General features: G+C 54.7%; 1 protein-coding gene across 3 annotated transcripts in view; it reads right to left on the reverse strand.

The window, feature by feature from the left end:
* Positions 1-10: 10 nt before the first annotated feature.
* PRKACA (protein kinase cAMP-activated catalytic subunit alpha) overlaps positions 11-15,246 on the reverse strand; it is a 15,657-nt gene continuing 421 nt past the window's right edge. Inside the window, exons 1-10 of one of the 3 annotated variants that reach the window (XM_049640004.1) lie at positions 12,042-12,088; positions 7,472-7,533; positions 6,875-7,003; positions 4,850-4,948; positions 3,821-3,903; positions 2,890-3,016; positions 2,694-2,789; positions 2,484-2,606; positions 619-783; positions 11-196 (exon numbers count right to left, since the gene is read on the reverse strand). In XM_049640004.1, the coding sequence (XP_049495961.1) occupies positions 71-196; positions 619-783; positions 2,484-2,606; positions 2,694-2,789; positions 2,890-3,016; positions 3,821-3,903; positions 4,850-4,948; positions 6,875-7,003; positions 7,472-7,533; positions 12,042-12,066 (1,035 nt within the window). In that variant the 5' untranslated portion in view covers positions 12,067-12,088 and the 3' untranslated portion in view covers positions 11-70. Of the gene's footprint in view, positions 197-618; positions 784-2,483; positions 2,607-2,693; positions 2,790-2,889; positions 3,017-3,820; positions 3,904-4,849; positions 4,949-6,874; positions 7,004-7,471; positions 7,534-10,159; positions 10,752-12,041; positions 12,089-15,246 lie in introns of those variants that run through there. The other 2 variants (XM_049640005.1, XM_049640003.1) reach the window with 2 other exon arrangements.

Consider the following 15,246-nt stretch of genomic DNA (forward strand, 5'->3'; position numbering starts at 1 on the left):
AAAAAAAAAAAAAAAGAAAGAAAGAAAGAAGAAAGAAAGAAAGAAAACCCATGGGGGCATAGGCACACCCCTAAAACTCAGTAAACTCCTTGCCACACTTCTCATTGATGGAGACTCGGATCTCTTCCTCCTCATAGTCGTCGAAATTACTCGTGTCCCCAGGGCCTTTAAACTTTGGTATGAAGGGAGCTTCCACCTAGAGAGGGGTTAAGAACCACTCAGATCTCAGTAGTCAACATAATCATCCTCATAACAATAAATGTGAATGGCCTAACATTTATGAGATGACTTACTCTGACCCAGGCCTGAGCTTAGCATCAGGCTGTGAATTCACCTTAATAACATAAGAATCTCATTATAGCCAACTCACCAGAGGGGCATCTCCTGCCCAAGGTCACAGAGTGGCCAAATGACCCCACAATCCCATTTCTAGACCCCCACTGCTCTAAGGTGCCTCAGCTAGGTTGACTCAGAGCCTGCGGCCTATTTTCAAATGCCACTTCCCTTTCCATCTCTCCACTGGCAGCCCTCTCTGGCTTATAGCCTCCTCCCAAAACCCTCAGTGCACTGGGCGGGGGGGGGGGGGGAGCACGTGGCACGGGGAAGGAGGCGGCCCACCTTCCTCTGGTAGATGGCGATCCAGTCAGTTGTGGCAAACCATTTGTGGTTCTTGATATCGTTGACTCCATTCTTGAGGTTCCCAAAGCGTTTGGTGAGGTCCACCTGCAGTAGGTTCCGCAGCAGATCCTTCAGGTCGGAGCTGAAGTGGGATGGGAACCGCACCTGGAGAGAGGGGGTTAACACAGGGTGGGCAAGTCGTCTGGAGTCTGGGGAGCCTGGGTTGCCTTTGCTGCCTCATAGACCTACCAGGTAGAGGGCTGCCAATTTGAGTGCACTTCAGAATCTCATTAAAACAGCTGGTTGGGCCCACTGGAGTTTGATTCCGGAGGTCTGAGTGGGGCCTGAGAACCCATGTACCTAGCCAGTTCGTCAGCCATGCTGATACTGCTGGAGAGGGGGCCGCTTTGAGAACTGCTGCTCTAAGGTAAATGCTATGATGCTTCCCATTTTAGAGAAGAGGAAAAAGGCTCAGAGGGGTTAAATAGCCTGCCTAAGGTCACACAGAGGAGTGGGACGGGGGGTGTTTAATCTTGGGTCTGTTGGGAGTCCAGAACATGCATTCTTAGCTACTGCTTCCTCGGGCAGCTCTACTGGTGTCTGGGGATTTCTGAAATATTCATGGTTAGGAGAGGAACAATTGTTTTTCTGATTCCCCCTCTCTCCACTGACTGACTCTTCTCTTTAAGGTCCAGTTTAACTTTCCCAGAAACTTCCCCAAACCCTGGGAGCCCAAACTTTGTTTGCAAGTAGTCACTGGATTTACAGCTACAAGAAGTGACTTTCAGCAATGCTCTACATTTTACATGCTGTGTGACCTTGGCCATGGCCCTTAACCTCTCTGGGCCTGCGCCTGCCTTTCTGGCATGGGGCAGATATCCCAGAGTTGCATGAGGGAGATAATACTGCCGAGGGTGCGTGGGAACTGTAAAATGCTACAAAGAAGGGAGTTACGCTCATCTTCTCTTCCCCCTCAGAACTGTCCATAGTTTTTTTTCTTTTTTTTCTACTTTGGGCCATCTTCCCCTGCAATTTCTGTTCTGTCTGGGGGCAGACACCTCGTCTTCCCCTTTTTCGTGACCCCACCTTGCAGCTGAGAAGTGTCTGGTCCCCCCATTCTCATATGAGTAGTAAGAGGAGGTTCAGAGGGGTGAAGGCACTTGCCCCAGGCTGAGCTGTTCCCACTAATTCCTGGGCTAGGTGGAAGGATGGCTGGGTCCCCACAGCAAGGTAGTGAGCTGAGGGCAGAGGTGGGGTTCCCAACCTATCTCGAGACCTGGGGGCCTAGGATGATGCCGTGGTGTGGTCCCAGGCCAGACATTTCCCCTCTCCAAGCCTGAGCTCCATCACTCTTTCAAAGTGCTGGGGTAGAGCTGAGGGGGTGCATCGTGGGGCAGTGAGCATGTATCACCACACCCTGTAACAGTTCTGTCCCCCCCTACCTGCACCCTGAGAGTTAGGAAGTCTGCATTTGGGAGGGGAGGCATGGGCCACATACCCTAAGTGATCCCTGCAAGGTCTGGAGGGGCACCTGGGAACTGCACATGGTCTCTTTTCTACTGTGAAAAGTCAGGCTCAGTGGGGTGACTGGAGGCAAGCTGAGCCTCCTGTTGGGCTGGAGAGGTGTTGAGGTGAGGCTTGGGATTTTGGAAGCCCTTGAAGTTTCAGCAGTGTGGGTCCAGGATTAGATGGGGAGGTTGTGTGAGGTGCTCGCCTGTTAAGGTGGCTGGTGCACCCAGCTTCATTGCTTGGCCTAACTCAATGAACTTCCAGATCGTTCTGACAATAAGCAGGGCTCCATGGTGAGCAGAACTGGTGGGGGAAGGGTCTGTCTGGGGGCTTAGCCACTGTTATCTAGGCCTCACCTTCCCAGAGACAATCTTCTCATAGATCTGGATGGGCTGGTCAGCGAAGAAAGGCGGGTAGCCAGCGGCCATCTCGTAGATGAGAACCCCTAGGGCCCACCAGTCCACGGCCTTGTTGTAGCCCTAGAGTGAGAAGGGATACAGTGTGAGGGGAGGAGGGCAGGGAGGGGGTGGGCCTCAGGGCAGTGGGGTGGGCGGGGCGGGGCCTACTTTGCTCAGGATGATCTCCGGGGCCAGGTACTCAGGGGTCCCGCATAAGGTCCAGGTGCGGCCTTTTACACGCTTGGCAAAACCGAAGTCTGTCACCTGCGGGCACGAGAACGGGCTGTTGGCCAGGAAGGAGGGAGGGTGGGTCCAGCCCTCGGCCGCCTGGGCCTGCCCCTTGCCCGCCCGGCCTGGTGGGCACCTGAATGTAGCCCTGCTGGTCAATGAGGAGGTTCTCCGGCTTCAGGTCCCGGTAGATGAGGTCAAGTGAGTGCAGGTACTCGAAGGTCAGGACGATCTGGGCCGCATAAAAGCGCGCGTGAGGTTCACTGATGGGGACAATCGGGGAGGGGACGGTGAGTGCGGGTGGCCACATCTGGCATGACCTGCCTACCTCCAAATGGTCTAGCAGCTGGGCCTACAGAGCCACCTCCGGCCCAGCTATTGAAAATCTGTAAGCAGGGCAGACTCTTTCGTGTGTGACCCCACATGGGAAAGAGCCTGGATGTCCGTCGACAGAGCAACAGAATCAGACCGTGGTAGGTTCGTACAATGGAATTGTACCCAACGCCACCTCCAGGATGGGCGATGAATATACTCAACAACACGGCTAGATGTCAAAATGATCATGGGAAGCAGGAGAAGAAAGGAACCAAGAAAATATGAACTGTGTGATTCCATTTATAACACGGCCAAACTCAGACCGAACACACTCATGGTGTTTGAAACCAGAAAGGATTTGCCAAGCAAAGGATTCGAGGGAATTTTCTAGGGTTGGTGGAAATGCTCTATATGGTATTTCGGGTGGCGGTTTCACAGCGTATGTAACTGTCAACACTCATGGAGCAGAACACTGAACACCTGTGCCTTCTGTTGTATGCAAAGTGCGTTTCTATATACATAAGGAAAACAATAGCGTACATTTTAAAACTGCCGACTTAAATGGTGACACCTAGAGTCACCATGTTTATTTTGTTTTGTGCTGGTTGAGAAATCACAGATTCCTTGGCTCAGCGGGAACAAGTACCCAGACAGACCCCGAGAGCCCACTTCACGTCCCCAGGACAGCTCGCTCACGCAACGACACCCATGGACACACCCAGGCCCATTATGGCAGGGGCTGGCCAGCTCACCTGAACCTTCCAATCCGCCGCAGGTGTGAGAACATCTCCCCGCCAGGCACGTACTCCATGACCATGTATAAGTTCGAGTTGTCCTATGGGAAGCAGAAGCTGATCAGGGCCCCGCTCCCTAAGCCTAAGGCCCCATTTGAAGGCCTGGTGCCCTTACGTGGCAGGTGTTCCAAAATAAAGCGACAACGACAATCCTGGCTCCCATGAGAAGTCTGCTCTGAGCGCCAGGCACTGTACTTCCTGAGCCACCCGTCTCGCTTCCTTCTGCCCATGAAGATGAAGGGGGCAGTTCTTATCTTGCTTATAGGGGGTGAAAGTGAGCACCGGCGGGTGGGGTGTAAGGGACCGGCCAGCAGGCCTGGGCTGGAGAGAGGACCCCATGGTGGCTCATGTCTGAGACTGTCTTGACCAAAGCCTGAGATGACAATTTTGCTTTCAGTCACGCATGGGGCCCTTGTGACTGCCTGGGTCTTAGGCCTTGAATGGCTTTTCCCAGATCTTGCAGTCACAGCTTAGGACAGCGTCCAAAATAGCTCAGGCAGGGTGCTCACATTGTGCTCGGAACAGTCACGGCAACCCCTTCAGATGGGGGCCGTTATGATCCCCATTTTATAGATGGGGAAACTGAGGCTCAGGGCAGTGAAGTCCCTCACCAGCGCCAAATGGCCTGGGAAGTGCAGAGAGTTGGGATTTGAATCCAGGCTGCGTGGCACAGCCTGTGCCTATAGCCGTGTGCCAGGTGCTTGCTGTAAAAGGCAGAGGCGGTTTGCAGGGATGGCATCCAGGTTGGGCGACTTGCCCAAGGTTCTCAAGCTAGAAGCTAGTGTGCCCAGGAGTTGAACACGGGTCTCCCAGAGTCTCAGGCTGACTCCTTTCCCCTAGCATCCCTCTGGGGCTCTCCTTCCTTCCTGTCAGTGGGCCTGCCTCCTTGGGCAGCCCCTGCTTGTCCTTGGCCCCCGTCCCAGCTCTGGGAGCCCAGAGGCTGTACCAGCCAGCAGTGGCCCTGGCCACTGGGTGTGGGGACCCCACCTTGAAGGAGAACTCGAGTTTGACGAGGAACGGAAAGTTGACCGCTTGCAGGATGCGCTTTTCGTTCAGGGTGTGCTCAATCTGTTTCAGCTTCACCACCTGCAGGGGTGGGAAGGGAGGGCGAAGAGAATGGTGTGTGAGAGGGTCCTCCTCTTCCCCGATGCCTGGAAGTAGAGGTGCCCGGGCTGGGCTTATGGTCTGTGGAGCCTTGGGCTGAATGCTGGGGATACCCAGAAGGCAGAGGCTGCCTGTCCCCGCATGGCATGCGGTTCAGGGCAAGAACATGTGAGTCACCAGGCCTCACGGCCCAGAGGTGTCAGAGCCGTGCTGGGGGAAGCTCGGGGCCTCTGGATGCCCAGATAAGGTGTCCAGTAAAGTCAGGGGGAGGGGGAAGTCAGAGAAGGCTTCCTGGAGGAAGGGGCAGCTAAGCTGAAACTGAAAAGACAAGCAAGAGTAATGCCTACGAGATGGGTTGTTTAGAAATACCCTTCCTGCATCCAGGGCACCCTCCACACAGCCACTCAAACCCCAGGCTAATTCCTCCTCAACCCTCAGCTGTCCCCAGCAGGTGCCTCACACATAGAAACAAGAGCCCTGAGGGGTATGCACTGTGAACATGCCATTTTGGAAGATCCAGAGGCAGAGAAGGGAAGTGATTTGCCCAAGGTCACTTGCAGCTAGTCAGTATCAGGCCCGCATGTCGTGTGCAGGCAGGCTGGCCCCTCAGTCAGCTCTCATCTGCTGTGTAGGGCTTTTTTTGCTTTGCTCATAGCTGTATCCTGTGGGTCTATACCTGTGCTGCCCGGTATAATCCACGCTAGCCAGGTATGGCTGCTGAGCACTTAGAACCAGGCTAGTTGACTGGGGAACTGAGTTTTAAGGTTCTAGGGGCGCCTGGGTGGCTCAGTCAGGTAAGCGTCTGACGTCGGCTCAGGTCACGATCTCGAGGTTTGTGAGTCCGAGCCCCACATTGGGCTCTGGGCTGACAGCCTGGAGCCTGGAGCCTGCTTTGGATTCTGTGTCTCCCTCCCTCTCTCCCACTTCCCTGCTCGCACTGTTTCTCTCTCTCACTCAAAAATAAACATTAAAAATTTTTTTAAAAATTTAAAAATCTTAAGGTTCTAAAATGAAAATATAAAAACACTCAATGCAGTTACTCATTGGAACACCTGGGCTGTGTGCAAATGTGCTTTTCCAACTCCTCTGCTTTTTCTGTTTTTTCTAGGGAAAAGTTAACATCGGAACAGAGGTGTAAGGGTAGAACACATGCTGGATTTTGAAGACTTGATACAGAAAAAAAGAATGTAAAACGTCTCATTAGTGATATTTTTACACTGGTTACAGACATTGAAATCGTAACATCATAGATATACTGGCTTAATTAAAGCACGTCGTTGAAATTAATTCTACCTGTTTCTTTTTACTACTTATTTATTTATTTATTCATTCATTCATTCATTCAGGGAGTGCGTGTGCAAGCGGGGGAGGGGCAGAGAGGGAGACAGAGGATCCCAGAGAGCCTAATGCGGGGCTCCAACTCATGAACCGTGAGATCGTGACCTGAGCTGAAGTCAGATGCTTAACCGACTGAGCCACCCGGGTGCCCCTCTTCTTACTTTTTAAGTGGGGTTTCTGGCAAATTTAAAACTATACATGGCTTATAGTACACTTCTGTTGGACGGTGCTGCTCTAGAGCGGCTCCTGGCATCACGTAGGGTCTCAAAAATATTTCTAGAGATGAGGTCTGTGTGAATAAAACACTTTTCCCAGGGAGACTTTTGGCTGCCTTGACACAGGCTGGGTGTCTGAACCCGTGTCCCCCGCCTGGATTCTCATCAGCGGCTGGTGCGGGGGGAGGCTTCATGAAGGCAGTAAGGGCCCTTCCGGCCCTTGAGTCTGGCACGTCACGAAGGCTCAGGAAACAGTCGGTGAACAGATAGTTAGGAAGACCAGCCAGTCAGTGGGAACAGCCCGAACGAAGGCCTGGTGGGTGGGATGGCGGCCTCCTGGCGGGGCTGGGCTTACCTTCTGTTTGTCGAGGATCTTCATGGCAAAGTGGTTCCCGGTCTCCTTGTGCTTTACCAGCATCACCCGCCCAAAGGAGCCCGTGCCGAGGGTCTTGATTCGTTCAAACTGATCCAAATGGGCTGTATTCTGTGGGCAGAGAAGTTGGGAGGGTCAGGGACCCCCCCACCCAAGTGGCCTGCGAGGCCAAGGTCTGGGGCATCCTCTCTGCCACCAGCAGAGGGGGCCCTGGGGGGTGGGTGGCATGTGATGGGGGTGAGGACAGGGGGCGGAAAAACAAGATGGCGAAGACACATTCCTTAAGGCTGGTGGCAGGGGCCAGATCCGGCCCTGGCCTGGGGCCCAGGAACTGCTGGCAGCTGCGTGAGGGGGGGCAGGGGCCACCAGGTGGACGGGGGTGGTGGGGTGGGGGAGCCTGGCAGTGGGTGATTGGGTGCCTCCACCCAGGAGCCCCCACAGGCATCTAGGGAGCAAATGGGGGCAGGTCTGGAGCCCTCCACATGGCCCTAAAAATCCTTGCCATGTTATGGGGACACAGCTGGAGGATGGGGGGGCCATCGGCTTACTCCTTCCAGGGCTCTGCTTCAGGGGGCTTACCTGAGCAGGATTTTCCCATTTTTTAAGAAAATCTTCTTTGGCTTTGGCTAAGAACTCTTTCACTGAAAGGAAAAGAGAGAGAGTTAGATAGAGACTCTAACTCGTCAGGGTGGGCCTAGGCTATTCCTGGGGAGATGCCCATTTGTGCAAAGTGGGGTGCAGCTGTCTCAACCCAGAGACTGACCCTTTCCCAGTAGCTTCAAGCGCCCTGCTTGAGTGGAGAATAGCTCTGGGGGGCCCTGATGTGGGCTGGGGTCTGGGACCCCTTTACTCAGGGAAGTGGGATCCAACCTCAACTTTGTCCCAAATGGGGTGCAAGGTGACTTGGGGGTTACTCTTAGGGGTACCGAGAGTTGTGCCCAGGCCAGCCCACCCCCACTCGCCCCAGTTCTGACCGACATTCCATGGCCAGGGCCGACGGCAGCCAAGATATTTATAGCCTGGGGATTTGGCTGCTTCTCTAGCCCCTTCTCTGGGGAGGCCGGGCCTTGGGTGGAGGCCTCCGGGGCTCGGGTAGCAGGCGCCTTGGGGGGCTCAGCTGTTGCCTTGGCCCCCAGCTGGCCCCAGTCCTGCCTTTGCCAGTCCAGGGGCCCTTCCTTGCTGCGGAGCTGGTTCAAGGGGAGCCTTATCCAATACCCACACCCATGGGCCCTTCAGCACCCCAAGGCGAATATCACCATCCGGCTAATGTTGAAGGCCTACTGGATCTGGTGCTTTGTCTCCACTATCTCATTTGGCTTACCTACCAACTTTCCTTTTATCCATTCTTCCCATTTAACACCCTAGGAAACCGAGGCTTGAAAATAGGCATTCTCGTCAAGGCTGAGAAGGAGCCCAGCAAAGCACTTAAGGGCCAGGACTCTGGGACAAGATCAAGTTCAAATCCCAGCCTGGTCTCCGATGAGCTGTGCAACCTTAGACAACTGACCTTACCTCTCTGGGCCTTAGTTTTTCTCATCTGTAAAATAGGGACAATAATAGTAATGACACAGCCGGGGGGTTTTAAGGACTGAATGAGCTAATCTTGGCAAAGGGGGTTGGATAGTGGCTGGTATGGGGTTTAGTGCCATATAAATGGCAACTATTATTTTGCTTTTAAGTATTTTCAAAAATTGAAGTATGGGGCATCTGGGTGGCTCAGTTGGTTAAATATCTGACTTCGGCTCAGGTCATGACCTCACGGTTCACGAGTTGGAGCCCAGCATCGGGCTCTGTGCTGACAGTTTAGAGCCTGTTTCGGATTCTGTGTCTCCCCCTCTCTCTCTGCCCCTCCCCCACTCACGCTCTGTCTCTCTCTCAAAAAAATAAACATTAAGAAAAATTGAGGTATAAAACACAGAGGGTGCATTGACTGTTCAGACTTTAAGTGTACAGTGTGATGAATTCTTTTTTTATTAACAAAAATTTTTTTTTTAATGTTTATTTATTTTTGAGAGAGAGAGAGAGACAGAGTACGAGCAGGGGCAGAGAGAGAGGGAGGCACAGAATCCGAAGCAGGCTCCGGGCTCCGAGCCGTCAGCCCAGAGCCTGACGCGGGGGGCTCGAACTCACGGACCGCGAGATCGTGACCTGGCTGAAGTCGGACGCTCAACCGACTGAGCCACCCAGGAGCCCCTAGTCTGATGGATTCTTACAGTATAGGCCTGTCCTTGTAACCAGCTGGGGCCAGGCTCGCTGCTGTTCAGGGACCCTTCCTGTGTGCCAGTGCTGGGCTGAATGCTTTCTATGCTTGATTCCTGCCCTAATGGGTCAGACCTGCTACCACTCTCACTGCACTTGTTAAGACTGACCAGGCCTGAGGTTGCCTGCCGGACCTCACTGCCCACAAGTTTAACCCTGGTGGCAGTTCACCAGGGTGGCCCACAGACAGAGTGGTCTTCCGCCCCCTGCTGTTCTTGTGGCGACTGCCGCCCAAGGGGTCCTGCACATGTACACTCTGGCCTTGCCTGTCATCTGCCCGGGCTACGCATACACCATGCCAGGAATCCCACACGGCCTCACGGGTGGCCACCACTCCCACTGTCCCCAAGAACCCCTCAGAGTTTAGAGAGAAGGGCCTTCCATGGGGCTACAAGGGCGGCAGATGGAGAGACTGTTGGCTAGGAAAGCCCTAAAATGAGTGACTGGGCAGACAGGGGGCAGTCAAGGAATGGCCAGGAGTTCTAGGCCGGTACTTGGCTGGGCCACCAACATCCTGAGACCTGGGGGCTGCACCAAATCCAGTGCTTTCACTAGCAGGATCTTTTTTGACACACAGCACCCTCCTTGGCAACCTCCAAACATATGCCCTGAATTCTCGATGAAGGTTGGGGGAGAGGGTACCCTCTTGGGATTTTACCTCTGCCGACCCAAGAGAGCAAAGAAAGGGGTGTGGAAAGAATCCAGGAGGATGCCCGGTCCTGCTTCCCTCTTTGCTCTCGGCCATCCCTGAGAACTGCCATATTCTGCTTTCTCCTGTCTCAGTGGGCCTGCGCTTCTGGCTGTCCGCTGGGACCCCACTGAGGGGCTCCGTGGGTGCCTTGGTCCTAGTACAGCTCTTCTCTGGACTCTCAAAGGATAAAAGGGCCAAGACTGTGTCCCTTCTGGTGCCATTGGTTTGCCAGATTTGGGCACAGTGGTGGGGGAGGGGGGACAGTGCCAGAAGGACTGGACAGATAAAGAGGGATCATGATGGGAGGGAACCCCAGCCTGGAGTCCCCATACTCACCTCTGCTTCGTGCAATGGGAGGGGTGGAGAGGGATAGAGTGGGCTGGGACCCATCTGCCCCTGGCCAGGGGGGCTCAGGGTGCTGGCCGCGCCTCAGGTGCCCAGAAGGCGTGGTGCAGGTAGCCCAGGAAACGGACAGTCAGGTGGGCCCAGAGGAGCAGCTGTAGCCACAGCTGGAAGGTCGTCTCCGAGTCACCGCCCTGGCCACTGCCTGACCCCGTATCCATCCCAGGCTGCCCTAGGCTCTCCCTGGAATCTTCCCTCTGCAGGGAAACCAGGAATACGCAGAGCCTCTAAGCTGGCTTCCTCTGGAGGGCCTCGGGGGACCGGGGAGGAGGAGCTGGTTGCCAGGGAAGCATTTAAAGGTACCTGCTCCTGGCCGGCCAAGGTTTGCAAAGGCCCTCCTTGGCAGAAGGCAGTGGGAAGATTCTCCCGAGGGTGTCCCTTCTGGCTGGCCTGGCTGCCCCAGGGGTGGAGTGCTAAAGCTAACTTCCTGTTCCAGAGACTTCACTGCTCCCAAGATGCCAGGTCCTGACTTCCTCAGTGGGTGCTGAACTACCCAGAGGATGGCACCGGATGTGCCCAGGGCAGTGCCCACTGGGCAGAGGGGAAGGAGTTAAGGTTCAGGCCCAGGCAGCAGCAAGGGGCTCCCTGGGGGCCAAAGAGGCCCCAGAGCCCCGTTAATTAGCTGAAAGAGCCGCTGGAGAGAAAGGTGGGGGGGGGGGGAGTGGGGGGGGAATGGCCAAGGGCTACCCTAGTTCCTTCCCCAAGTCCTTTTTGAACCTGGAGCCTCCAGATCCTGGTACCCCAAGAGAAAAGTGGGTACATCTGGATTCGTCCTGCTTCTATGTAGGGGCAGAGAGGGGACCGATATCGCAGGATGTCCTTGGCCTCTGTCAAACCTTGCCCTGAGCTTGGCTCTGCTTTCAGCCACGAAAGTCCAACCGGAAACGAAAGGCTAAACCTAGGGGTGGGGGAGGGGGAGGCAGCCTTGACCATCTTCCTCCTTCTTTCCAGATCCCCAAAAAAGTGGAGGGTCAGTGGCAGCTTCCCTGAAAGTGCCCAGCACCCCTGGCCCCTGCTGACAACAGGAAGTGGCAGAGAAGGGAAACCCAGCCAGCTCCTGGCTTATGAAACCACCCCACTGTTATGTCTCCTATGGGGGATGGGGGGTGGCTGCCAGCCTCCACTCTGGTCTGGATTCGATTTGGGCTAACAGACAGAACCCCAGACACCCTTCAAAAAGCCAGGGTCACAGCATGAGGAGGAAGCCCAGCCTCAGACCCCCCTCAGCAGATAGCAATCTCAGCACACTTTGCCCTCTGAAACCTGTTTGTCCTGGGAATTCTGGGACAAGGATGCCCAGCCTGGGCTGGGGCCCCTACTTTGGGCTGATTCCTCTAATCTAGCTTGGATCCCCTGCTCTGGGCTAGACCCCGACAATGGACTGGACCAACTCTTATTTTGAACTAGATCCCTATTGTGGACTGGATCACCCCCAGTCGGATGGACCCCCATTCTGTACTCAACCATCATCCATTTAGACCTGGACTCTACCGCTGAATTGAACCAACACCCATTCTGAGCTTAACCCAACACTGGGCTGGACCACTCTACTGCCTCAGTCTGAGCTGGACTCCTACTCTGGGTGGACCATCTCCCCTTGTCTGAACTACCCACACCTCTGGTCTTCCCCAGGCCCCCAAGGCCAGGGTTGTTAGTAAGGGAGGGGTTTCCAGGGCCAGCCAGGGGTCCACAGACTCTTCCTTGCCACCTGTTCCCTAAACCCCACTGCAGCCCTTCCCTGGCTTGAGGGGCAGACAGTGCCTGGGAAGTTGCTATGGCAACAGGGCTCAGCCTCACCATCGTTGGGGTTGGAAGCCATCATTCAGTCTTCCTCTCAGGGCACCAAGACTACGGTGGCTGGGAAGGCTCATGAGACCTGCTGTACCAGCTTGGTTACCCATCCCCAATGCCCTATCTATAGGGGGAGGCAGGGAGTTTGGGGGGTGGTGGCAGGAAGAGAAACCTAACTTAGGGACCAACGGGTGCAGGGGAGGGACAGATAGGACCCTCCAGCTTCTGTAGGCCTTCCTGGCTGAGGAAAAAGCTGCCTTGACAGGACCCTCTTGGGCACCCGTACAACTGCCGGTGCACAGGTGTTTGCCTCTCAGACAGACTTCTGAAGGATGTTACAGGGCCCCAATTCTTCCCAGCCAGGGACCTCTTGGGGACACTTCTCAGAGAGCCTGGATTTGCTTGTCCCTGGGACCTGGAGGGGTATCCGGGGGCTCCCTCTCACCAGCCCTGCCCCTTCTCCTGCGGGCCAGCTCCCAGGGGTGCCTACGGCCAGTGCCAGCCAAGGCCTGAGCTCCACTTGGCCGCCTGTCCCTGGGCCTCTTGGGACCACTGCCTTCTCTCAGTTCTCCAGCTTGCTCAGACCCCTGGGCTTGGTCTTCTTCTACGCTCTCTTAGCATCTTACTCAGGCCCCTGCCAATGGCTTTGGCATCTTTGTGTACAGATTTCCCCCGCCCCATCCCAGGGCTTGTTCTAGATCCCTGCCCTCCTGGGAGGAAGCTGACACTGTCCTGCCCTGCCGTGGAGACAGCAGCACGGGGGCTGCAGGATGCCTAAGTGGTGCCTGCGGTGGCTTGGGCATTTTCCTTCCCCAGGTCAGGCTGGCAGCTGACAGATGAAATTCAGGTGCCCCCTGCAGGCTGGCCTGGCTACTGCCCCCGCCCCCGCCGGCACCCCACCATAGTTACAGGAGGGCAAATTTTGTCTAATTCCATCCTTTTGGAATCAGAGCCTCGGAGCAAAAAGGGGCTTCCTCTCTCACCTTATTTCCTTCTCTGAGAGCCCCTGCAAGTCTCTGGAAGGAAGTACAGCTTGTGGCATTTCCCAAAGTGTGCCCAGGGTCCCATTGGTAGGGCATAAAATCATTTTAGAGATGTTTCGTTTGTCCAGTTACGTTATGTTTTAATGTGTATCACAGAGACTAGAACTGGCACAGCGGTCTCATGATTTCATTTATATGATTGCCTAGGACAGATCAAAGTTTGCATCTGAATGAAAGTGGCTCAAAACTTCATTGTTTTCAATTAAGAAAATATAAGTGAAGAGAGTAAAAATCAGGGAGGCACCTTGAGAATATCTGGGGTGGGAAATTCTGGGGTCCAGGAAGCTGGCTGCTAAGTGGATCTGGATGTGAATCCTGCCTCTTTGACATCCTCCGTGTCAAACTCGGCGTGTTTGGAAAATTCAGATAAAACTCCTATAAAAATCACTCAAGCGGACGGATCTATGGAGACCATTTAGCCTGGCACATCCTAGATGCCCAACAAATAGGAGCTCTATTTCATTGTGACAGTCCACTCCTGGGTGTCTAGCCCGCGCTCTGGGAGAATTAGCGGTTCCTTCCAGAGCCTCTGATCTTTTTCTCGGGGCGGGGGAGATACTTTTCCCTGGGTGGCTTCCTGCCCCACACTGCATGTGTTTGATACGCCTTGAAAGTTTTCCAGGACTATGTCATCTCCCCAACTTTCAACTGAGCTACTTCAATATATCGCTTGCCTGCCTCTACCTTCTACCTCCCAGCCAGCCTCACCTGCTGGGGGCCCAGCCCCTCCCCCTCTGCCTCGTCCCCTCCGAGCTCATGCCCAGACCTTTTTTGGTCACTACCCACCTGCTCTTCTGTCATCAAGCGCTCAGCTACAGGCACTTGCCTCCCTGTCCCCCGCCCATTGGTGACATGTCAGGCCTTCTCATGGCTGCTTGGTGATTCTGAGTTCTGCCATTTGAATCCGCGTGGAAATAAAGTTCCCTGGGTTTCATGCCTGGATCCTTCTGGGAGGGGGTATTCAAAGGACTCAGATGCAGGGGTCTGAGACCGGAAATTGGGAAGGGTGTATTTGGACACGGCCTCTCTTTTCAGCTCTGACTATTTCTGAGTAACTGGAAGGGGACCCTAGCTAGGCTCCAGCCATAGGTCTGGAGTGATGACATTTTAAGAGTTGGAGGAACTGAGGAAGGGGCTTGAGGCCATTTCTGAAGGCATTTCCAGAATGCAGACAAAATACATACAGAACCTCTCTGGGACAAAAAGGCCAACATAATTTGGGGGCTGAGGGGGAAACAGACTTCTCTCTGGCTAAGCCCTGGGAATGATCAGAATCTATTTGTCCCTTGGCAAAGCAAGTCATTAGATATCACTCACTACTCTCCCCACTGTCAAGCCTCAAGTCCCCTTTCTCACCATCCCAGCTCAAGCTGAATGAGCCCTGCTAAACCCAGGCACTTCATACCCCACTTTTCATCCTGAGCCAGGAGCGGGTGAAGAAGTCCTGGGAACTGGGTGAATGACAGCGCCTCACTTGTGAAACAACCATTTATTTAGGGGCACTCCAAGAAGTCTAGAGCTCACGGCACACCAGGAAATAGGAAGGGGCTTTGCTGCTGCCCCCCTACCCCCAACCCAGGAAAGAAGATGCAATGACTCCCAGCAAGATGGGCCCAACTTGGCTTTGGAAGCACTGAAGCAGTTCTCTAGGTTCACAAACAGTCTGCTACCCCAGCAAGGGACAGACGTTTGCTTGGAGGAGGGAACACAAGCAGAGAGGCAGAGTGACAGGATGAGAGAGGGGCAGAGGGACCCAGAAAGATCCTGTCCCCCATGCCAAGTGACACACAAGGGAAAAACAATGCTGGAGGTGGCTCTGGGAAATGCTTAAGGGGGGCAGAGTGGGTTTGGAGGGGGGCTGTGATAAGGTGAAAAGGGGAAGGGCAGGAGAAAGATGGCGGGGGCTGGAGGGGGGAGGGGTGTGGTCAATAAGTGGCCAAGGTCCCTGCGGGGTGGAGGCAGACCCCACAGCACTCCCAAACTGGCAGAAGCCTTGGTCAGGGTCTGGTAGTGGGTCCCATCAGTGGGAGAGGTGAGTGAGGAAGTGGGGGGATTAGAATCTGGGAAGAGGGGCCTGGAAAGGAGGGGGTGGGGTGGTGACAGGGCCCCATGTGGGGCCCCAGCGGTCATACGTGCCTTGGTTGGCAGTGACAGCTGGGGGGGGGGGG

Source organism: Panthera uncia, chromosome A2 (assembly GCF_023721935.1).
Source record: "Panthera uncia isolate 11264 chromosome A2, Puncia_PCG_1.0, whole genome shotgun sequence".
Taxonomy (NCBI): domain Eukaryota; kingdom Metazoa; phylum Chordata; class Mammalia; order Carnivora; family Felidae; genus Panthera; species Panthera uncia.